This window comes from Cyclopterus lumpus, chromosome 1 (genome assembly GCF_009769545.1).
Source record: "Cyclopterus lumpus isolate fCycLum1 chromosome 1, fCycLum1.pri, whole genome shotgun sequence".
Classification (NCBI taxonomy): domain Eukaryota; kingdom Metazoa; phylum Chordata; class Actinopteri; order Perciformes; family Cyclopteridae; genus Cyclopterus; species Cyclopterus lumpus.
In genome coordinates this window covers 20,716,658-20,738,199 of record NC_046966.1, presented here as the reverse complement: position 1 = coordinate 20,738,199, position 21,542 = coordinate 20,716,658, and the positions used below count along the sequence as shown (strand labels likewise).

General features: G+C 41.5%; 4 protein-coding genes across 6 annotated transcripts; all 4 read right to left on the bottom strand.

Moving 5' to 3' along the window:
• Window positions 1–443: 443 nt before the first annotated feature.
• Window positions 444–5,174, bottom strand: zgc:136472 (uncharacterized protein LOC678514 homolog). Its single transcript, XM_034540443.1, has 11 exons — window positions 5,003–5,174; window positions 4,258–4,458; window positions 3,547–3,671; window positions 3,314–3,451; window positions 2,960–3,067; window positions 2,203–2,328; window positions 1,917–2,114; window positions 1,694–1,814; window positions 995–1,176; window positions 713–802; window positions 444–555 (listed from the first exon to the last, which is right to left on the bottom strand). Exons 1-11 carry the CDS (start codon window positions 5,172–5,174, stop codon window positions 472–474), a joined length of 1,545 nt encoding a protein of 514 aa, XP_034396334.1. The 3' UTR covers window positions 444–471.
• A 1,884-nt stretch (window positions 5,175–7,058) lies between these two features.
• si:dkeyp-75b4.8 (lipopolysaccharide-induced tumor necrosis factor-alpha factor homolog) lies at window positions 7,059–12,372 on the bottom strand. The gene is made up of 5 exons (XM_034538296.1): window positions 12,091–12,372; window positions 9,088–9,253; window positions 7,765–7,836; window positions 7,474–7,654; window positions 7,059–7,361 (listed from the first exon to the last, which is right to left on the bottom strand). The coding sequence occupies exons 2-5, from the start codon at window positions 9,224–9,226 to the stop codon at window positions 7,256–7,258; spliced, it is 498 nt and encodes a 165-aa protein (XP_034394187.1). The 5' UTR covers window positions 9,227–9,253; window positions 12,091–12,372; the 3' UTR covers window positions 7,059–7,255.
• A 1,999-nt stretch (window positions 12,373–14,371) lies between these two features.
• pdia2 (protein disulfide isomerase family A, member 2) lies at window positions 14,372–19,103 on the bottom strand. The gene is made up of 11 exons (XM_034544475.1): window positions 18,788–19,103; window positions 18,086–18,292; window positions 16,901–17,034; window positions 16,663–16,800; window positions 15,972–16,085; window positions 15,732–15,857; window positions 15,374–15,568; window positions 15,174–15,294; window positions 14,830–15,008; window positions 14,587–14,721; window positions 14,372–14,485 (listed from the first exon to the last, which is right to left on the bottom strand). The coding sequence occupies exons 1-11, from the start codon at window positions 19,023–19,025 to the stop codon at window positions 14,432–14,434; spliced, it is 1,641 nt and encodes a 546-aa protein (XP_034400366.1). The 5' UTR covers window positions 19,026–19,103; the 3' UTR covers window positions 14,372–14,431.
• A 91-nt stretch (window positions 19,104–19,194) lies between these two features.
• On the bottom strand, window positions 19,195–21,297 carry LOC117738564 (protein PERCC1). Of its 3 annotated transcripts, none has more exons than XM_034544450.1 (3): window positions 20,713–21,297; window positions 19,685–20,609; window positions 19,195–19,215 (listed from the first exon to the last, which is right to left on the bottom strand). In XM_034544450.1, the coding sequence occupies exon 2, from the start codon at window positions 20,591–20,593 to the stop codon at window positions 19,706–19,708; it is 888 nt and encodes a 295-aa protein (XP_034400341.1). In that variant the 5' UTR covers window positions 20,594–20,609; window positions 20,713–21,297; the 3' UTR covers window positions 19,195–19,215; window positions 19,685–19,705. The 3 variants fall into 3 exon arrangements, with proteins under 3 accessions (XP_034400341.1, XP_034400334.1, XP_034400351.1); XM_034544443.1 differs by lacking the exon at window positions 19,195–19,215 and having other exon boundaries at window positions 19,621–20,609; window positions 20,713–20,972; window positions 21,137–21,297; XM_034544460.1 differs by lacking the exon at window positions 19,195–19,215 and having other exon boundaries at window positions 19,638–20,609; window positions 20,713–20,875; window positions 21,137–21,297.
• Between the last annotated feature and the right edge of the window lie 245 nt (window positions 21,298–21,542).

The following is a 21,542-nucleotide window of genomic DNA, read 5'->3' as shown; positions in this document are numbered from 1 at the left end:
TGTTTTATATGATAATGTTAAAGGATATTTCACAGAATACATTTGTCAGACTGTGTCGTAGTGTAGAAGTTACATCAAACGCATCTTTGCTGCATTTCTGTGCAGCACATTTTTGTTACTTATCGGGCGACATATTATGAAAAAACTGGTATACTCTGAAGATAAAATCGGTCGATAATATCAACCATGGCGATGTATCGGTCGAGCTCTATACTTTTATTATTAGTCTACATTTCTGTCGAGAACATTTTAACCTAAATAAAAAGTCTTGAAATCATCAGAGTTGTTAACCGAAGACTTTATTGGATTTGATTGGTTGAAAAGATCAAACCAGATCTGTGTTTAGTGACTAAAAGGCACACACACACACACACACACACACACACACACACACACACACACACACACACACACACACACACACACACACACACACACACACACACACACACTACTCTCTTTGTTTCTCTATCAAAGCTCGTCTTTGGTTTTGTTGGCCTTTTTTGCGTCTTCAGCTTTTGCAGCCTCGATGTACTTCCTCCTGTCTTCATCCTCCTGGAGATGCGAAAGAAACAAGTTTATTTTTAACATAGAGATAAAACTCTTCTTTTTTTTTTTTAAAGGCGGCTAACAAACACACGCACACACACACGTAATCACACACACTTCCCAGCACTGCCGTGATGTTGATGTTTGAGGGGCTATAATTTACCTTAACTCTGTCTTTTTTGGCTTTCGCCATCTCTTTATCTAAAAACTTCACCAGGTCCTTCACCTTCCTCGTACCAGTATACACCACCACCTGACAGGAACACAGACATCACACACTGAACATTATTACCACCATATATGTCATGTCCCCCCCCTACGGAGCAGAGATAACACATACAATCCATCATTTTCACCACAATAATTAGGTTATTTTATGCAAAAGACTCAGAGGGATGTATTACAGTATCAATCAGACACAAATAATAATTGATATGCTCCTTACTCTTTCAGCATACAGAGCAGGGAACAGGCAGAGTGCTGGGTAGCCGCCCTGTATCGACATGTTGATGTCATTGGCCGAGGCGTCGATGCGAGCGACGACCACGTCCTCTCGCGCCTTCAAGGCCTCGGCCAACTCCTCCCACAGGGGAAAGAGAGCGTGGGACTTCGTACTGTAGGGAAGATCTGAAATACACATTCAAGAGTAAGACATCAATAACAGACACACAATCACTAGATTAGATTAGATTAGATAGATTAGAAATTACTTTATTCATGGGGGAAATTGCGTGAAGCAGCAGCAAACATGTTTACAAATATATAATAAAATAAAATAGCAGGGCATATTACATTTAAGAATTTAAATAATAAAAGGAAATGAAAATGTAAAAATAAAATAAAAATGAAAAGAAAGCTAAGAAAACAAGAAAAGTCTCATTCAAAACAGCAGGCAAATGATTAAAAAGTAGAGTGACCAGGAGGCATGAATTTGTTGATTTAAAAAGGTCAAATGATATCTTGTGGCCAATTTATTTGGTTGTATATTTGTTTACCCGTTGGGGACAACAAAACAAGCTAAAATCACAATATTCAGTGTTGATGAAAGCAAATGAGAACAGTAAAGTGGCTGGAAAATCCTAATAATGAGCCGAAAGATGCTAAAAAGCTCTTGAAATAAATAAAAGAAAGCGCATTTACATACAGAATAGGACAAAAACAGTCTTGTTGGGGTTAAAGCCGACTTTCTCCAGAGTCATTCCCACCAGCTCCTTCACCGGCGTTTTGTCCCATCCTTCAGGCATCGGCTCACTCTGCATCTTAGGCTGTTACATAAACACAGACACGTAATTTATATCACTTTTATTTCTAGCTGTGTCTCCAGTTCCTGCCACATGTATCGCACCCCGAATGAGATTGAACGTTACCTTAGCCTCGCCCTCTAGGTAGGTCCGGCAGAATGTTGTTATGGTCTGTACATCCAGAGTGTCAGAGGGCAGGTGGTAGGTCACATGGTCTGTCAGGTTGACCAGTCGGACGAGAGGAGCCTCGAAGTCCCGAACCCGGAAGTACTCCATCAGCCTGCCGTTACGAGGCTCGTCCACGTTCACCCACACAAACAAAATCTGAACACACGCACACGGCGCAGAGGTGAAGCAGTAGCTCCTTCTAATGTGTGTTTCTGGGTTGAAATAGTTTGTTTGGTTTTTCTACCTTCAACCTGAACGCCTCCGCAGCACCATTGAAGGCCGAGTGGATCTCTTTAAAGGCAGCAGAGCTTTTGTTGACAAACAGCAGGGCGTGGTTTAACACAGGTGAGGCTAATATCTGAGTGGCGGTCTGCAAGAGAGAGAATGACATAAATGCATCTCAATTGACAAGATGGGGTTATGATCTCAGCAAATGCAAACTGTCGAAATTAAAAATCAGCTGCGTTGATATACGGGGGCCTCGCCCTGGGGAACTCAACCTTTTTCTAAACTTTTCAGCGATACTCGTACGTTGCCAGAGTGATTTTCAAAAAGAATAAAGACATTTCATTTATGTTTACATTATAGGTCTACAGCACAGTTTCCATCTGGTTAGTTGCACTGCTTTAATTCATATTTAGTTATTTTCTTCTTTTTTTTTTACAGTGGATTGCAATGGGAAAATTCAAAGTATCAAAATATAAAAGTTGCATTCAGTGTCATCTAAACACACACGATCTTGCTGAAATACCCCCAAAGTGACCCCACATTTATAGTCTGCTGACAATCATCCACCGCAATTCCATCCACCTTTCAGTCCCACAGACCTTTGAGTCTGAACACAAAGTTGTCCTACTATATTTCTTACGTAATAGTAATGTTTAAAATGAAAAGTTAGCGTTTTAATGGAGAAAAAAACCGACAACCCACAGAACATTTCCAGATTTGGAGGTGAAGCAGTTATACATTATGTGTGTGAACTATGCATCTCATACTCATACCTGTCCTGTGTACTCAGTGGCTGGGTCCATCTGGTAGACAGTGATAAAAACGATCAGCATCTCTTTAGATGTCTGAGGCGTCATTTTGTAAGCCTGGATGAGCTTAGACTGCAGCAGAGAGCGAGAGAGAGAGAGACAGACACGCACAGACAAACAAACAAACAAACAAACAAACAAACACAGGTAAGAAAGGAATGAATGAATGAATATATTCCACCAGCTTGATGTGATGGTTCAATTATTTAAATCCCATTCCTTGCATATCCAAAATGCAAAAGAAGGAGTCAGCACTAAGATAACACAGAGACAGACACATGCAGCCATCTGTCGGGGCTTATGTTGTATTTAAAGTACCTTTTTTAACAGCAGAACAACATCATGTGTGAGACCGTATTTGGTGATAACTTCATTGTTCTGTGTCACAGCAAAGTTAACATCAGGAAGGTCGACCGCTGCGTTGTAAAACATCTGGATGTACTCGTGATTCAGCTCCTACACACACACACACACACACACGCGCACATTGTTATTCAGACAACTGATTAACAAACGTGAGAAGCTGGACAATTAAACAGATGGGTTTTTACCTGAAAGAAGCCCACCACCGTCAGCTCCTCTGAGGCCTCTGATTGGCTAAGATCGGCGATGAGGTCAGCAGCAGACCCCGCTCTCCTTTTCAGCCAGGTTAAGATGGACGCCGAGCTCTGAGGAACTTCATCACAATCCAGAAAAACAAATCATTTTCATCCTTGAGATTGGAGGAAATCGTATTTTTTGTTGACACTTTTGGAAAAGTTGCATGTTTGCTTTTTTGCCGAGAGTCAGATGAGGATTATTGATTTCCTTTTTTATGATCCAATATAATCTTAGCTTAGCATAAAGACTGGAAACAGGGGGAAACAGCTAGCATGGCCACCTCCAAAGAAGAATACGAAGCTCACTGGTTTACATGTTTTGTCTGATTTGTTTAATCTGCACACAAACATAAATGTGATAACAACAACAACAACATGTGCTTTTCGTGAGTTTTACAAAACTATTTATTGGCAACCTGTAGTCAGGTGCTGCGGCTTCCTGGAGTCTGTAAGTTTGTTGAGAGAGTCCAGCTAGCCGTTTCACGCCTACGTTATTGCTAAACTAAGCTAATCCTCTCCCAGTTGTGGTCGACTTACTACTCAGACATGACAGAGGTATCAGTTTTCTCTTAGTAAGAGTAATGGCAACAGGTGGGAGGGGCTAGCAGTGCCTTAAGCCCCCCCCCCCCTAGAGTACGTTATGTTTAGAATATTTGGACGTACCAGGACAAGTCTCAGGGTTGTATTTGTCTCCAGAAAGGTACAGCTTGATTGCAGCGAGGCCCGTCACATTGAGTTCTTTCGCCAGGTCTTTCTCTTTCGCCACATCAACCACGGCCAGTTTGACCTCTGACCCCTGAAGCTCTGCAGCAGCGCCTTCGAACGCGACCGTGATACGATGGCCGTCTCCAGACAGAGGAGCGTCTGCACACACAGTAACACACACGGTGAGCACATTCACTCCAGTACTATGTTACTTGTACCACACAGAGCTTTTTTACAGCACTACATTATTTTGATAACTTTAGTTGCTTTCCAGATTTAGATATGTAATATGTAATAATACAAACTAGAACACAGGAGTGAAATACACAAACTACCCAGCACTATACACAGTTATATTATCATAAAACACATTATTTACCACCTAATTAAAGTGATGAACAAATAATTGCATCACTAGTTAAAATCCTGGGAAATAATATATCTAATCTAATTCTGAAATGGGCCATTCTGCAAAATTAGTAGTTTTAAATTTGGTTGATAAGACTAGTAGTTTAGTCAAATTTGAAATGCATGACTGACAGTAAAAATGAACAAGTACATAAAGATATGCTGCAGTCCAAAGACACTTTTCAAACCTTTAAGTAGCTCTTTTGGTGTCATTGCTCATAGACAATACATAAACACAAAAGGTCAAGATCAAGTTGTGTGTGTGTGTGTGTGTGTGTCTTTGTGTGAAACTTACAGAAGTGCACCAGCAGCTGCTTATATTTCCTCAGTGCCCTGTTGAAGTTTCCTTTCTTCAGCTGGAGAACTTCCTCCTCCTCGGGGGATGATTTGTCGGCTTGTTGGTCAGCGGCGACAAACACACAGAGACAGAAGGCCGTCGCCCCCAGCAGCAGCAGCAGCGTCTTCATGGCGGTTCACCTATACAGACCGAACACTGGGGCGATCGCGACACAAAGGTATGAAGGAAGCGGTGAAATGAAGGGCTGATATACGTGTGTGCGTGCGTACGTGTGTGTGTGTGTGTGTGTGTGTCCGTGCCGAGCTGGTAGTTGTGAATACTTTTGTTATCAGCCGACTTGACCCACCAGCCTGTTGCTGATTAACTTCCCTATCTGAGCCCTGCTGTACCGCTGCTATTGGCTGCCACTCATATCAAGTATATCACTAATATCAAAATAACCTTTGCCTAACACAGTTAGCCTCAGCAAGGTCAAAATGGCAGCACGCACTCACTGAACGCATGCGTATGCAATGTTACAAAAATGAAAAAAACCTTCACAGCTTCATCAAAGTATTGACCAAGGTCGTATTTATTTCCCTATCAACATGATAAAGAACAGTATTACAACATTTCGATTTGTTTTATTTAAAAAAAATAAAAAAAAGAATCAAAGTAAATTGAGTCACATGTTACTACAACCACGACAGTCGTTGCATTCAAACACAACCCCGTTTTCTACACCTACATCCTAAATCATGTTGGTTTTTTGGGGGCACTCCAGGTAATTCTAATCAAACTTCTGTTATTCATTTGAAGAATGGCCTGTATAACTATATCATCAAAGGAATACTTCACCAATTTAGGAAATATGCTAATGTGGGTAAATATGAGAAGGTTGATACCATATTCTCATTTAGTATCTGTCTGCTAGATATGGAGCTATAGCGAGGAGAAGGTTAGCTTAGCATAAAGACTGGAAACCAAGGGAAACAGCTAGCTGGGCTCCGTCCAGAGGTAACACAGTCTGCCTACCAACATCTCTAAAGCTCATTAATTAATACGTAATATCACATACAAACACTTTGTGTACATCTCATGTTAACGTAGAAACAAATACCTAACACACACACACACACAAGCTTATTCAGACTATTTTCTGGTGTGACAAGGCTGTTTGGTAGCCATCTGAGCCGTTTCCAGCCTTTATGCAAAGTGAAGCTTTTTCCCCCAAAAGAAATCACATTAAATTGTATCATTAAAATTGTATATACAGTGTACTGTAAGTGATTTACCAAAGCATGCATCACATCAATATAAACATAAAGACCCCATCTGCATATTTTACAAAACACATTTTATTTCTTAACTCAACATAATTCAAATTATAAACCTATAAATATGAGTAAACATTTTTTTTTTACAGCAACAAAACACTTTGTTTAGTTATTGTTTTGTGTAACTCTTGGTATCAAAAGTTCTGTCAATCAATTTAAGTTGTTAGGTTCCAAGTCTGTGTTAATATTTGACTGATTGTACCTGAAAGACCCTTCACGCCCACACAGGTGAGTCCCCTCCCTCGGGTTAGACCTGCTCGTGTTGAAGCTGGGCATGTGCTAATACAATCTTATTCCAATGGGTTTTAAGTCAATCACTCGTTTTAGTTTATCTTAGATGTGCAGGGCCTTTAAAATTATAAACATGCAGAAAAATAAAATAAGAGCATGTGAAGTCAATGTGTTTTCCAAAAGGCTTCGTTTGCCAAAGACGATCATGTCTGCTTTCCTCCTTCATCATTTAAAGTACACATACATGTAAGGTTCATATACATTTGTAAACAGAATAATGCCAAAGATTTTGTTCTTCTCGTATTTAAATATACTATAGAAAAGAAGAAAAAAACAAACAAACAACAACAACAAACATAAACAAAACTATGAATTAAGTCCCTGGACTAGACGTCACGTGTTGTGCTCCGTTCTACAGCTAAAGACTGCAAACGCCACTCTTCTGTTTAGTGAGTACTGTATGTATGTATGTATGTATGTATGTATGTATGTATATATATATATATATATATATATATATATATACACACACACACACACACACACACACATTACATTAAATCACACACTTATCATCCCCTAAATACATTATTTCTCCCCGTGTCCATGGGCAGTGAGCTGTTTACATTCCAGGCTTATGACAAACTAGTATTTATCTCCGTTGTGACACACATGGTTTGGCGCCGTGTTAATCCCGACCGTGTCACCTCGTGTACACGTGCAGGTGTTTTTTACAGTGCGGGCAGGAGTGGTGTGCGTCTTGTAGACCTCGTACCATTAACGGAATCAGACAGAAACCACAGATCAACCTGAAATCACACGCACAAAACGTGCAGAGACACAACGCGAGATGTTAAAGCCGGTTTGCCACTGTGTGGACGTCAAAACACTTGTGTGCGCGTGTGTGTCTTTGTCTCTCACCCCATCATGGCGAGAAGCATGCACGTGCACCAGGCGGCCTTCCCGGACTGGTACGTGACTTCAGAGGTGACGATGTTATGGCAGTGTGGGCAGCGGACCAACCCGGGGACGTCTGCCAGATGTGTCACCGAGATGGGAAAGGGCGCCGGCTGCGTCGTCACCACTGCTGGCCTTCCACCAACTGGCATTCAGGAGGGCACAGGGCGGACAGAAACAATAGTTAGATGGTATTGTCATCCACACAGTTGGTTTATGTTATTATGATTTATAGTAGAGATGTGGCTTTAATACTTTGTGTCAGTGGGTGGATTACGGTTCCATGGTATTGTGGCACAGTTTGTATGGGATAACGATCCGGGCGGACTAGGAAAAAAGGAATATGTCCACATTCAATATGTATAGGCATCTGAAAAAAACAAGACACATACGCCGTCTCCTCCCACAGGCTGCACTCTCATGAACAGTTATTCAAGCAATGTCAACATACCTACTGCTGACATATTTACAGTTTTAATCTGTCCAAATAAATCCTATACATGCAATATTTACAGTATACAGTCTTCTCTACATGTACATACCACACATATTTATTTCTCTTTGCACCTTTTGTATAATTTGGCTTGTATGTGTATATATATATATATATATATATATATATATATATATATATATATATATATATATATATATATATATATATATATATATATATATATATATATATATATATATATATATATATATATATACACACACACACACACTTGTGTGCGCGTGTGTCTTTGTCTCTCACCCCATCATGGCGAGAAGCATGCACGTGCATATATATATATATATATATATATATATACCCATATCTCACTTCTCGTGTACATAACAGTTCTGTCTATTCTTTACCTGTCCCGTTTTGTTGTCCATATAGCTGTTATTTATATTTATATGCAAGCACATTGCGAGAGAGCATTCTTGTATATTCACGCATGCTTGGTCAAGAAAGGTGATTCATGAATATGTGGGATGTGTGTGATATCTGTGATCGCTTATTTTAACTGCACATCAGAGCTGATGTCGTGAATCTGTATTCACGTTGATTTTGTTTCCGAGGACGTCTTTTAAATCGCCCACTAAATAATGATTTGGTTAGGTGGGCCTTCTCTCCCACTCTCCACCAGATGTTTGCTGCGATGCAGCTGTGTTTGTCAGCCAACTGAAAAGAGGGCAAAGAAGAAGAGATCTAGTCGTGTTCATGTTGTTTGGGTGTTTCCCTGTGGACTGACGTCTCTACAATAACAACAAAAAAAATGGCCGTTTTTGTGGACTTAGAGTCTCAGTCTGTGTCAATATGTCCACACTAAGCAGTTCATTTGGAAAACGTACTTCACAAAAACTAGTGCTTCTCTCGCAAAGATCTCCATCCACATCGAGACACCTAAACAGGAACATCTCTTCTTAGTCGTCCTCCTTTTAGTTGTAAAAACAAACGTCATCACAGACAACATGCGGTCAGCGTTGGGACAGGCGGCCTGGTTACTTTGCCGTTTTAAGTCAAACACGTTTTTCGGGTGGCTAGAAGGCCAAGACATAAATGGGGAAAGGGAGACCAGTGATATTTACCTGCTTCTCCATAGGTGGGAGGGGGTGTCGGGGCCGAGTGGAGGGAGGCGTTGTAGGAGGGGGGAGGGAGGATGTTGAATACTGCTGTGTCCGGAACAGGAGGGTGTAGGCTGGCCTCCTCGTACGAAGGGGGTTCCATCAGGAGATCATCCAGTCAAACAGGAAGCTAGCGGCAGAGAGGAGACGCCGATCATTTACATGTGATGAACCTGATGGTGTTTATTCTAGTAGAACCTGTAATTACCTGTTATTTACATGCAATCTTTCTTTTTTTTTTTCTTAACTTTTTCAACATCATTGAAAATGTCATGCATGATATAACTTTTCTCTTTACTTTCCATTCGGCACTGTTAGTATTGCTTCATATATATTTGTACTCTAGTTTTTAATCTTTTATGTTGGAATTTACTATTTAGTAGATTATTTTTTATAATAATGGATTCATATCTTTATTCTTCATCTTTTTAAATCTTTGATCGAACTCTGGCACAAGAATTTAAAGGATAAATAAAGTTTTGATCTTTATATGATCATTTTGGAAGTGTTCACAGGATCTTAAAAAACTATTTAAATGAAATTAGAAAAGTTAGAACAAGAGATTAAGCATTACATTCTTAACCTTGGAAGAAGTAGTTTTACATACAAAGTTCCCGTGTCCTCAACAGGATATATGATCCACACCAAAAGGTAATCGCTTGTTGTTTGACTGAATAAATATGAAGTAACTCATTGACAATCAAAATGCAGCATCCACTCAGAGGGACTCAAAGTAATAGTCAGTGGAAGACCAGAGAAATATCATCTCCATCAGATACTGAACAGGGCCTTTGAAAAAGGAGTTTAAAGGCCTACTTAGTTCATTACAAATAATCTGAAACTCGTGTCACATGAATGTCTTTTACATCCTGTAGATCCGGAGATTAGAGATTTTCTATGGAGATTTTCTATTTATGTGCTCCCTTATGGAGGTGCCTGCTTTCAGTGTTGTGGTTATACACTGCTGTTGTCCCTGCCATCTCTATTAAGATCCTAACTGGCAAAACTACTTCTTTCCAGCTATGTGGGGACAATGAACACAGGCAGCTCGACGTCAGCTGACCCTTTGCTGCAGTTGAGTCCGGCAGCTCTGATCCTGTTGTGGGAGTAACCGATATCATCTCCTTCCTCCACGGCGACAGATTGAACAATAGAGAGAAGCACGCTTGGGAGCGTGTTAAAAAAAAAAAAAAAACACACACTGTGGGCATTTTTGTTTCCAGAAGTATACAGAAAAAAAAATTGACACTTCATGTCAATTTGTCTCAATTACTGAAGTTAAAATGTAAAAATCACTGGAATAAATAATGTCAATTGCATCTCCTCGTCTGGTGGCAATACTGTATCAACTAAGTTTATACACACACACACACACACACACACACGCACACAAAGTTGATTTAGAGAGAAAACATTTCTACTCTCATTAGACAATTACACAAGTAAACGTGTTAAAAAAAGTCCCGCATTCAAACTCTTACTTCCGGAAAAGTACATTTAGGTAATAACATCAACATCCAATTAAACCAATTATGCAGCATGCACCATTTAAAAATAACACCTATTGTTTCAACGGATTACACTGCTGGGAACCAGTGATTATTAATCAGAATCTACAAAGTGATTAGTAACTAAAGTTGTCTGATAAATGTAGTGGAAGTAGAATTCAAAGAAGCATAAAATGAAAAAGTATACTTCAATATTTTACTTGGTTACATTTCACCATTGCATTACGGATTGCTATTTATGATATTGCGGTGATAGTCAGACTATCAGCGCAAAAAGCTCAATTAAGCACTCAATACAAGTTAAAAATAACAAAATGTCACTCTAGTACAAACACGCTTAAGCGGAGTCATGTGATTGACCCAGTTTAAGTCAGTCAGTGTCCTAAAAACAAACAGCATCAAACACACCTGAACACTACAGCATCAGTATCAAAACACACCTGAACACTACAGCATCGGTATCAAAACACACCTGAAACCTACAGCATCGGTATCAAACACACCTGAAGACAACAGCATCAGTATCAAACACACCTGAACACTACAGCATCGGTATCAAACACACCTGAAAACTACAGCATCAAACACAACTGAACACTACAGCATCGGTATCAAACACACCTGAAGACAACAGCATCAGTATCAAAACACACCTGAACACTACAGCATCAGTATCAAAACACACCTGAAAACCAACAGCATCAAACACACCTGAACACTACAGCATCAGTATCAAAGAGCATCAGTATCAAACACACCTGAACACTACAGCATCAGTATCAAAGATCAGTATCAAACACACCTGAACACTACAGCATCAGTATCAAACACACCTGAACACTACAGCATCAAACACACCTGAAAACTACAGCATCAGTATCAAAACACACCTGAAAACCAACAGCATCAGTATCAAACACACCTGAACACTACAGCATCAGTATCAAACACACCTGAACACTACAGCATCAGTATCAAAACACACCTGAACACTACAGCATCGGTATCAAAGAGCATCAGTATCAAACACACCTGAACACTACAGCATCTGTATCAAAGAGCATCAGTATCAAACACACCTGAAAACCAACAGCATTAGTATCAAACACACCTGAACACTACAGCATCTGTATCAAAGAGCATCAGTATCAAACACACCTGAAAACCAACAGCATTAGTATCAAACACACCTGAACACTACAGCATCAGTATCAAAACACACCTGAACACTACAGCATCGGTATCAAAGAGCAACAGTATCAAAACACACCTGAACACTACAGCATCAGTATCACAGAGCATCAGTATCAAACACACCTGAAAACCAACAGCATTAGTATCAAACACACCTGGACACTACAGCATCAGTATCAAACACACCTGAACACTACAGCATCAGTATCACAGAGCATCAGTATCAAACACACCTGAAAACCAACAGCATTAGTATCAAACACACCTGCCGAACGCAGCCCGGTAATTTCGAGCTCACGTGGGACTTCCGAAAGCCGCGTGGTCCGACCCGAACCGGAGCAGACCTTCCGGGCCTCCGTCTTGAAACGTAACCCGCCTGTTGAGAGTCGTACGTCCCGCGTCGCTGATATCAAACTCGCGTGGAGCTCCGTGTCCGAGCAGTCGTGTTCCCTCTCGGCTACAAGAAGCAGCTCGACTGCAGGAGGACTCGTGTCCGACGCCGGTGACAGTCGGGGCGACGAAGCCTGTTGGACCTGTTCTGCTCTGGAATTGGAAACATGTTCCTTCTCTGAAAACCAAACCCTCTTTACCTGTTTGTTCAAACTCGCCTTCTTTCCCTGCCGAGCTGCTGACTCATGCTCTGGTGGAACTCTATTTATAGTGCGGCAATTACCGGGACACGACGTGACTTTTATACCGAGAAGTAAAAGGTAATCAGGATATGAAAGTGTTTACTGGATATCTAGGTATGCAGAAAGTGTTTTGAAAAGTGAAAAAAAAAAAGTATCTTAAAATAGCTTTTTGTATACAACTTATTTAAACACGTGTAAACAAATGATTTCCTGTGAGCATTTGCATTTACAGATTGCTATAAAGTAAGAACCAAATATTCACAGTATCTTGGTTTTAAAAAAAGAGGTACAATAGGAGTTCTTTATCATATTATTTATGAATTGTTGTGCTAAAGACTTTTATTCATTCAGCCTTTTTTTTTTTTACTTTACCCCCTTTTATTTACTATGATGTTATAATCAGTGGTGTATAGTAACGAAGTAGAAATAATTAGTTACTGTACTTAAGTCGTTTTTTTTGGATATCTGTTTTTTGGATATCTGTACTTTACTATTTATATGTCTGTTTACTTTCACTGTTACTTCATTACATTTTGCAAAGAAAACTGATACTTTTACTCCGAAACATTTCCCCCCCGAAACTAATTTAGCTTTACATGGCGTATGTTAGGCTAACGTTTGCTAGCTATCATAAATCAAATGAGACAATTAGTGTAGTAGACAGACCGCTAGCGAGTTAGTGAGCTGAGGAAGTGTTGACAGTTGTGAGATTTTGTTGATTTGAGTCATCTTAGCTGTAATCATTGCGCCACTAGTTGGCTAACGTTAGCTAACTTAACGTTAGCCAACGTTAGCTAACTTAACGTTAGCTAGCCACCACACCAGACAGGAGCCGCGAGAGCACCGCATTACGATTTGAACCGCGTTGGATTGCGTAAACTGTGAGCACAACTGTCTAAGTAGTATTCTCATAGGTGACTTTTACTGTCATTTTCCAGTAAGGTATCTTTACTTATTGCTTTTAGGTACTTTATACACCACTGGTTGTATACCCTATGGAAGCCAAAACATGTTCAAAATGAAAGATGTGAACAAATAAATGAATACATATGAAACAATCTCATGACTAGATTGTGTACATTTTTAAATCATGAATTGCTATTTTATCATTCTTATTTTCATAATAACAGGGTTTTTAGAGGAGTAAATATTCACATACAAATATAATTCTTTAAATTGTCAGTTTTTTTTCTTTTTATTTCTATGAAAATGCTGATGTAAACGGCCTTTCACCTTCAGGTGTTTTTTTTCTCAATTCGTCATACGTCGTTCTGCGTGCATTTGTGAGTCTAATTGATTTGTAAATCCTTCTGTGTGCATTTGTAAATCAAACATATTTGTAAATTGTTCCGTGCGCATTTGTAAATCTTTGTGTTTGCATTGTTAAGTCTCTCTGTGTGCATTTGCAATTATTGAGACTGATCTGACCCCATACTTTTGATCGGTCCAACATTATTTGCAACGCTTATCTCCGTCTCGTCGGAATGAGAAACAAAACAGTTTTTATATCTTTAAATCTACTTCCTCTTGAACATGGTCACTCTATTGATTTTGTAGATCTTTGTTTCTCCATTTGTTTCCATCGCCTTTAAAACCTCATCCGTATCATATTTTCCCCTCTAAATGTGTACGCTGTTCACCTTCATGGCACATGCAGATATTTCTGATTACGTTATCACGTGACTGTCTCGTACATTAAACTTATTTTTGTTTTACATCACTTTGAAAAGTCAGAAAGAGTCCCAGTCAAACTTAACGATGTAACTTACCTCTTTTTTTTATTCACGAGACGTTTAGAGAAATTAAATGTTATATTTACACACGGTGACTATCGTGTTGTAGAAAATCATGTGAAGTATGAAGAGAAAGCAAAACAGAGTTTAAAACCCATTAAAAAATAGTAATGAGCAACAGTTTGTAACCCAAATTCATTTTATTAAGAAAAATTTTAAGGTGGAAAAAACCAAAGTGACATCACAGCTCTTCTTTAGATGTGTTGGTTGGTACCTCTTTAGACATAGCAACGTCCTGAAATGGAGAAGAAGAAGATGACATGAGAGATATGAGGGAAGTGGACTACATTTACAATAAAGTGGAGAAATACATAAAGTACCGGTAAAGATACAGACCTCATCGCCAGTGTCGTCACCTTGAGCGTCAAACTCATCTCCCTCCTCAGATGTTTCCGCCTCGGGCAACACTCCTCCGTCGTCCAGGAACTTAGACAAGCTCTCCAGATCCTTTTTTCCACTGTAGTCGACCACCTTAACGGAGAGGGAGAAAAAGAAGAAATGCCGGAGGGCAAGATGGCAAATAATCAAAAGCGCTTGCGTATAGCTGAACATGTGTGTCCGTTTGAAGATGTCTGCTACCTGTTTTTCATCAGCCGGGAAGTATTTGAGAGTTGGGAATGCAGAGATGGGTAAAGACTCCACCTCGTTGGCCGTGCTATCCAGCTTGGCTATGATGATGTCATCTCTGTCAGCGTACTTTTCGCCCAGCTGTTCCCAGATGGGAGCTAGATCCTTACAGTGTTGACACCATGGAGCATCTACACACACACACGCACAAATAAGTGTCAATTCAACTCATTATTTAGCTCATGAGCTTATGGTTTTATGTTTCGAAGATGGTTCGAAATTGTCCAAATAAGTTGATTTAGCTACGTTCCAGTTGAGTTGTGTCACAGTGCAGACCGACAGACGGAAGAACTTACAGAACTCCACAAAGACGTTTTTGGTCGGGTCCAGAGCAACGGACGCAAAATTCTTTCCCACCAGGACTTTGACTGGTTCTTTATTCCAGTCCTCTGGGATCTCCTCAGACTTAAAGTAAGGCTGCACCACAAAAAGAGATGATTAGCTACCTGACGCAGCAGCGGGACTGAATATGGAACTCACGGGGTGTGTTTGTTACCTCGGCGGTGCCGTCAACGACATCCTGGCACAACCGTCTCAGTGACTTTATGGCGAGATCGCCGCCTTCGGTGTTGAACTTCTTCCCCGTTTCCATGCTGACGAGGCGCGCGGTGGGGACGTCTTTGTCGGATACGCCGAAGTAGTTGAGCACATTAGCCACAGTTGTTGCTGTGTCAATCAAGACGAACAGCATCTACATAACACACGGACACACACACACACACACACACACACACACAGACATAAAGAGGAAACAAAAAAAACACAATAAGGTTAAATTTAAATTTGTGTCACTGACTTTCTTTCAAAGACATACTCTACTAGCAACACACACACACACACACACACACAGTTACCTTGCCCCTGAACTCTTTGGCAATGGGCCTGGATTCTTCCACCAGGGCTGTCTGACTCTCCACAGAGGAGTTGATGAACAGCAGGGCGTGCAGCGGGATGCCAGAGTTGAAGATCAGGTCTGAAGTCTGAAAACGCACACAGTATGTGATATTGAAGTTATATTATACAGTATGTATAACTTCAATATCACTTTACATTTGATTTGAATTTCTAAACATATATGTGTGTGTGTGTGTTACCTCCAGGCGGAATGGGATGATCAGCTCCAGGCTGTTTTGTTTAATGAAGATGGTCAGATCTTCTGGATTCAGCTCTCCTTCTGACAATGGAAAGTCCGCTCTGCCTTCGTCAAACTGCACGCACACACACACACACACACACGCACACACAAATAAGTGTTTATTTGTGTCTCTTTGTAATTGTTTGATTGACTTTCTATCAATAAATGTCAGCAGGCACTTCAGTATGTATGTTCAGCGTGTAACACAAACAGGTTGTTGTGCATTAAACTGAAGCATGACAGGATGAAAAACACACAAAATATTAATAATAATAATATATATAATTAATTTGTATAATAGTCCTGGCTATTTTCTGAAATTTCATTGACTAATTAATTATTTGAAATAATAATAATAAAAAATAATTACAGTCGTTGCAGGTCTAATATGTTTCTCTACCTTATATGGCTTGAATGTAACCCTAAACCTCACCTAAGCCCTGTCAAGATTATGCAAAAAGTTTGAAAAGTCAGAATTTGCAAAATATCCTCGTCTTTCCATCCTTGTGAGGACATTTACTCCTCAAAAAGGGAACACACCGTTCGCACTAGATGGCAGCAAAGCAAACAAACGTTTCAGCTTCTTGTATCTTGGCTCAGCCTTTCAATGACTCTGTGCCTCTCACTTAGTATCCAAACTAATGTTTTACCTTTTTGAAGAGCACCACTGAGTTGTTTTCAACTCCATACTTCTGGAAAACCTCTGGACTCGTCGTCATAGCAAACTCGGTGTCAGAAAGAGCCAAAACAACCGTCTTGAACACCTTCACCGCCTCACTCTCCAGATTCTGAAATAGATAGAAATCAAAAGATAAATAGGAATGTAAATATACATTATGTGATCAGGTGATTTATTAGGAAGGGTGGATAAAATAGATATAAACGTACATCAAAGAATCCTATGACGGCGATTTTATGGGACTCGATGAACTGAGCTGCCGAGTCTGCCGTGTCGAGCACGGGGGCGCCGGGGCCCGTACAGCGCTTGATCCACTGCAGCATGGCCTCCACTGTCCTGGGACCTGGAAAACACACACGAGCACAAAGAAATGAAGTCACTCCAGAGTCACTTCAGGTGCTTTCACTCACCAAGATGGAGGATAACAAAATTTAAAAAAACTAAAAGGAACAGTGTAGCTAGAGGTAAAGGCATTATATCTGGTTTGTTTACTTCTTGTTTTGTTTACTTCTTGTGGTGGTTGGCTACTGCTGGACTATTTCTTTGCCCTTGTCTCATGAAATTAGATATTAATACTTGTTTCATATCTTTTAACCTTTCAGTCCTGATCATAACTTTCACACATTCATTCATTTTCAGAATTGTACACCTCTTTAATTGCCAGTTTGTTTACACAATGCAACACAAAAAGCTTGAGGATTACACCCCCCCCCCCCCCCCCCCCCCCCCACCACCACCACCCCCACCCCCACCACACACACACACCCCAGTCTGAGATATGTTAATGAATATTTTGATAAATCATTGAATTGGATAGAAACATTTGTGGTAGAAACCAAGAACACTGCACATGAGATCTCCACTCAATCTGGTGGAAAAGACTAAAATAAATAATAATTTTGAAGTGTGGTGTTTAATGTGTTTAGTGTGGTGTTTAATGTGTTTAGTGTGATGTTTAATGGGTTTCAATGGGGACATTTTGTCCTTAAGGGTCCGAGTGTGTGTATTTTGGCTCCACTGTTATACTATTGACTTAAAAGGAGGAGCAGGGGGTCCAAAGCGAATAATCCTCTCCAGGGTAAAGCTTCACAGTTAACACACAAACATGGGAGTAGTTTCAATGCTGTCATCTAATTATCAAAGAAAATGTAATAATTAGCTAACAAACAAACAAAGATAAAGAAAGCCTGCTTTGAGCCAACCACATAACCTCGGGCACGAAAAAGACATTAGACAGGTTTAGCACTCAACAGGTGCACCCACACACACACAGTAACTAAATGAGTGTGTGTGTGTGCGTGTGTGTGCGTGTGTGTGCGTGTGTGTGTGTGTGTGTGCGTGTGTGTGTGTGTGTACGTGTGTGTGTGTGTGTGTGTGTGTGTGTGTGTGTTTACCAGGGTAGTCGATGGGCTTCTTGCGGTCTCCGTTTGTGAACAGTTTCAGAATGGGGTAGCCCATAATTTTAAACTCCAGGGACAGCTCCTGCTCCTTGGTGGCCTCCACTTGGGCCAAACGCATCGGCGATCCATCCTCCTTCAACTTTCCAGCGACCTCAGCGTAAATAGGCTCCAGGGTTTTACAGTGGCCACACCAGGGAACATCTAGACGCATTACGAAAACACAAACACGCAGTTGATGGAATGAATACTGACAGTCACTCATCAAAGCAGCAGACCTGCGGCCTCTCGTCAGGTTTTCTTTTTGTCGCTATCTGATGCAAAGATACGTATGTAAATATACTGCTGATAGCAACGGTGGCAGTTTGGCTCAGCCTTCATCTTTTCCTCGTCCAGACCTCTCAACTGTGGGAGAGTCGAACCCAGAGAGCATCTGGAGAGTTGCACGTGGCCTCTACGATAACGCCTCGCTGCTCGTGGGGGCTAGAACAGACATTAATACTGAGATAAATACTCTGAACTCAAGCTCTTCGGCATTCCCGAAGCTTCCCGTTTGTCTTCTTCAGCCCGAGGATAAACCTCCATGTATATTTTAATCAAGACGGCACCTTTTAACACAAAACTGCTCACTAATGACATTGATGTTTGTGCTAAAAAGCATCACAAATGTAGTATATATTTATATATATGTGTACTTACAGAATTTAACCAGTAGATATTGATTCTCGCTGAGAGCTCTGTCAAAGTTTGTGTTGTGGAGAACCATCACATTGTTCTCCTCCACTGTTTTCTCGGTTTCCTCCTCCGCCGCCTGCTCTCCCGGAGTCTCCTCTGTCTCCTCCAAGGAGTCTCCTTGTGTCGTGTCCTTAGCCTGGCCGCAGGAGGCCCAGAGCAGCAGGCCCAGCAGAGCTACAGTCAAAAGTGTGTGCGTCCTCATGTCAGCGTTTGTTCTGCTCTGCTGCCTCCTTCCTCCCAGGTACGGACCCCTCACATGTGTCGCTGAGGGGTTGCACCTTTATGTCTATAAGATAGATGTGTGTCAACATTTCACTGGTGTTGGCCGTCATCCAATCAGGCGGTAGGACCTGCAGGAGACTCTTTCCAGTGTTAGCCAATCGAATGCTGCCCTGTAGATTCAGAATTGGCAAAAACTAACTTCGAGAACTCTTCCTCTCTTCCCTCTTCATCTTTTTTTTCTTGATCATTTTATTTATTGTGTCTTTAGTTTCAGACCCCGACACCCACCAGATGGTGTAGCAGCATCTGGGCCTTATCAGATCTGTATTTAACTCAAAGCATGTTATTACATGCATTTCTATCTCTTTTATCTCACTATTAAAACAATATGTCTTTCCTACTTATTCTAAATGTATGAATTTAAAGGGCGTAGTAGTCCGTTGTGTGAACTGGGGGCCTCGGGGAGGAGGGGGTGGGGCAACTGATCCTTTAGAATAAATATCATATATTTGATCAACTGCAGTGACAGGCTTCCAGAAGAAAACTGAGCGCAACACATATTGATTTGTTTTTTTTCTCTCCTTTTTTTATTACATTTTGTACAAGTATCTATCAAGGTTGAAAAGGACGTGAATAAACCTGTGAGTCCCCGCAGGGGGCTTAATGCTGCATGTGTGTGTTCTCCGTCAGTGTGTGCGTGAGCTCGGGGTTCGGATCCCAGTAGGCCAGCAAGTCACTGAAGTCCAGCTGAGGGTTGTCCAGGGTGTGCGTGTCAGAGTCTTCGTGTGCGCTGTGCTGCGCGTGCGCGTCAGAGTCCGCGTGTGCGCTGTGCTGCGCGTGTGCGTCAGAGGCCTGTGAAGGCGTGTCACTGTGCGTGTGCGTGACGTCAGGTGTGCTGCTGAAACTGACCGGAGAGCAGCAGGGGATGGGCTCGGTCCAGAAGCTGAGTGGGAGGAGCCGCTTGACCATGGGCCGGCCGCGGCCCTGACTGTGGCCCCTTTGGTTGAACAGCTCAGCCAGGGGCCCCAGACTGCTGTTGCCCTTAGCAACGCCGACTCCTTGGTCCTCGGCACCAGTCTTCAAGCGGTTTTCTTGCACCTCTGGGCTTCCTGCTCTCGCAATTTTCAGCAGGTCGTCATAGTAACGCAGACGCCCGCTGGTCGTCACGGAGACCGAGTCGCTGTAGATGTCACAAGCTTCTTGATCACCGGAGCAGCGGCCGAAATACCGCTGGACGTCCCGGCTGATGAGGTCCGCGAACCTCAGCAACTGCTTGGTCACATCCAACGCGTAGTGGGCAGGATTTAAGAAAACCTCCAAGCATCCCTCCTCTTCCTCCTGAGCTTCAGATTCATCCTCCTCCTCCTCATCATCCTCCTCCTCCTCCTCGTCTCCCTCTCTTTCTTCCTCATCTTCCCTCATCTCCGGTTTGTCCTCCAGCATTTCCACATCTTCGGCCTCCTTGCATGGAGAGTGCTGGAAAACCAGGGGGAAGTAGGCTGGAGTCGGGGCCTGAATGAGGAAGTTTCTAATGACGTCTGCCGCCATTGTCGGCTTCTCAAAACTGGTTAAAAAAAAAAAAAAAAAAAAGCAAGATTCAATACTTAAAGCAGTTTGTTGATAGGATAAATAAATAAAATTGGTTGAAGAAGTGAAAGCTTTATTACCGTAGCTGCCAGGTTCAGGTGAATCTGTGTTGAAGTCTGAGGAGAGGTCTGTCCTGCGTCATTGATGGATCTACTTTCTGTACGTGTGTTTGCATATGTAATACTGGACCGTCAGGTCGGCCCCTGTATATATACCTCAGCACACGGCCGGAGGATGAGGTAGCTGCCAGAGCAAATATTTGCAAGTCGGATTGGCCAAACACACTTTGTTTACTTTATCACTGGGCAACCGGGGAGGGGGTCCAGGGCTAATGGATCCCCTGCTAGGAGATGATGGAGAGTCGTTATACAGACACACGCACACACACAAACATCATTGCTTTTTTTTCTTTCTTCCCCGTCCCCGTTATCAGGCCAGTTAAAGGATAAAAGAGCGTGAAATCAAATCACATGCCGTTTTGACTTCTAAAGGGGGAACACTCACTCTGAACCCACAGCAGCAGACCGAGCCGCAGCACGACCCGGTTCTATACGACCCACGACATCCGACCAGAGCCCCCCCCACGACAACACGCAATGCCGATCCTCGTCTTCAAAAAAGCAGGATTTTGTGCTCAGACACACCCGTTGGCTGATGACTTGGAAACATTTGGCACAGACCGTTGGATGAGATGAACAAAGTGCACGCCTCATTTTACTTGAACACACAGAGCGATAATGAAGGCCAAATAAAGCTCGTGGGCCTTGCATTTATTTAATTTTTTTAGAATTGTTGTTTTTGTTAATTTTCTTTTATTGATACCAAAACCATAAATGTGTTAGTGGCCCTCAGGACAAATTCCAATTAGTTCAGACTGACATTTTCTTTTTTAAACAGGTGACAAATATGA

Coding starts and splice junctions, on each gene's coding strand:
- zgc:136472 (XM_034540443.1), bottom strand. CDS start 5,174: ATGAAGACGCTGCTGCTGCTGCTGGGGGCGACGGCCTTCTGTCTCTGT. Junction 4,459..5,002: donor GCAGCTGCTGGTGCACTTCT/GTAAGTTTCACA, acceptor CTGTGTGTGCAG/ACGCTCCTCTGTCTGGAGAC. Junction 803..994: donor CTGCTCTGTATGCTGAAAGA/GTAAGGAGCATA, acceptor TGTTCCTGTCAG/GTGGTGGTGTATACTGGTAC.
- si:dkeyp-75b4.8 (XM_034538296.1), bottom strand. CDS start 9,226: ATGGAACCCCCTTCGTACGAGGAGGCCAGCCTACACCCTCCTGTTCCG. Junction 7,837..9,087: donor TCCCACCTATGGAGAAGCAG/GTAAATATCACT, acceptor CTTTTTTCCTAG/TCCGCCCGGATCGTTATCCC. Junction 7,655..7,764: donor AATCCACCCACTGACACAAA/GTATTAAAGCCA, acceptor CCTGAATGCCAG/TTGGTGGAAGGCCAGCAGTG.
- pdia2 (XM_034544475.1), bottom strand. CDS start 19,025: ATGAGGACGCACACACTTTTGACTGTAGCTCTGCTGGGCCTGCTGCTC. Junction 15,858..15,971: donor TCATCCCATTCCGCCTGGAG/GTAACACACACA, acceptor GTGCGTTTTCAG/ACTTCAGACCTGATCTTCAA. Junction 15,295..15,373: donor TCGTTGACGGCACCGCCGAG/GTAACAAACACA, acceptor TTTGTGGTGCAG/CCTTACTTTAAGTCTGAGGA.
- LOC117738564 (XM_034544450.1), bottom strand. CDS start 20,593: ATGGCGGCAGACGTCATTAGAAACTTCCTCATTCAGGCCCCGACTCCA.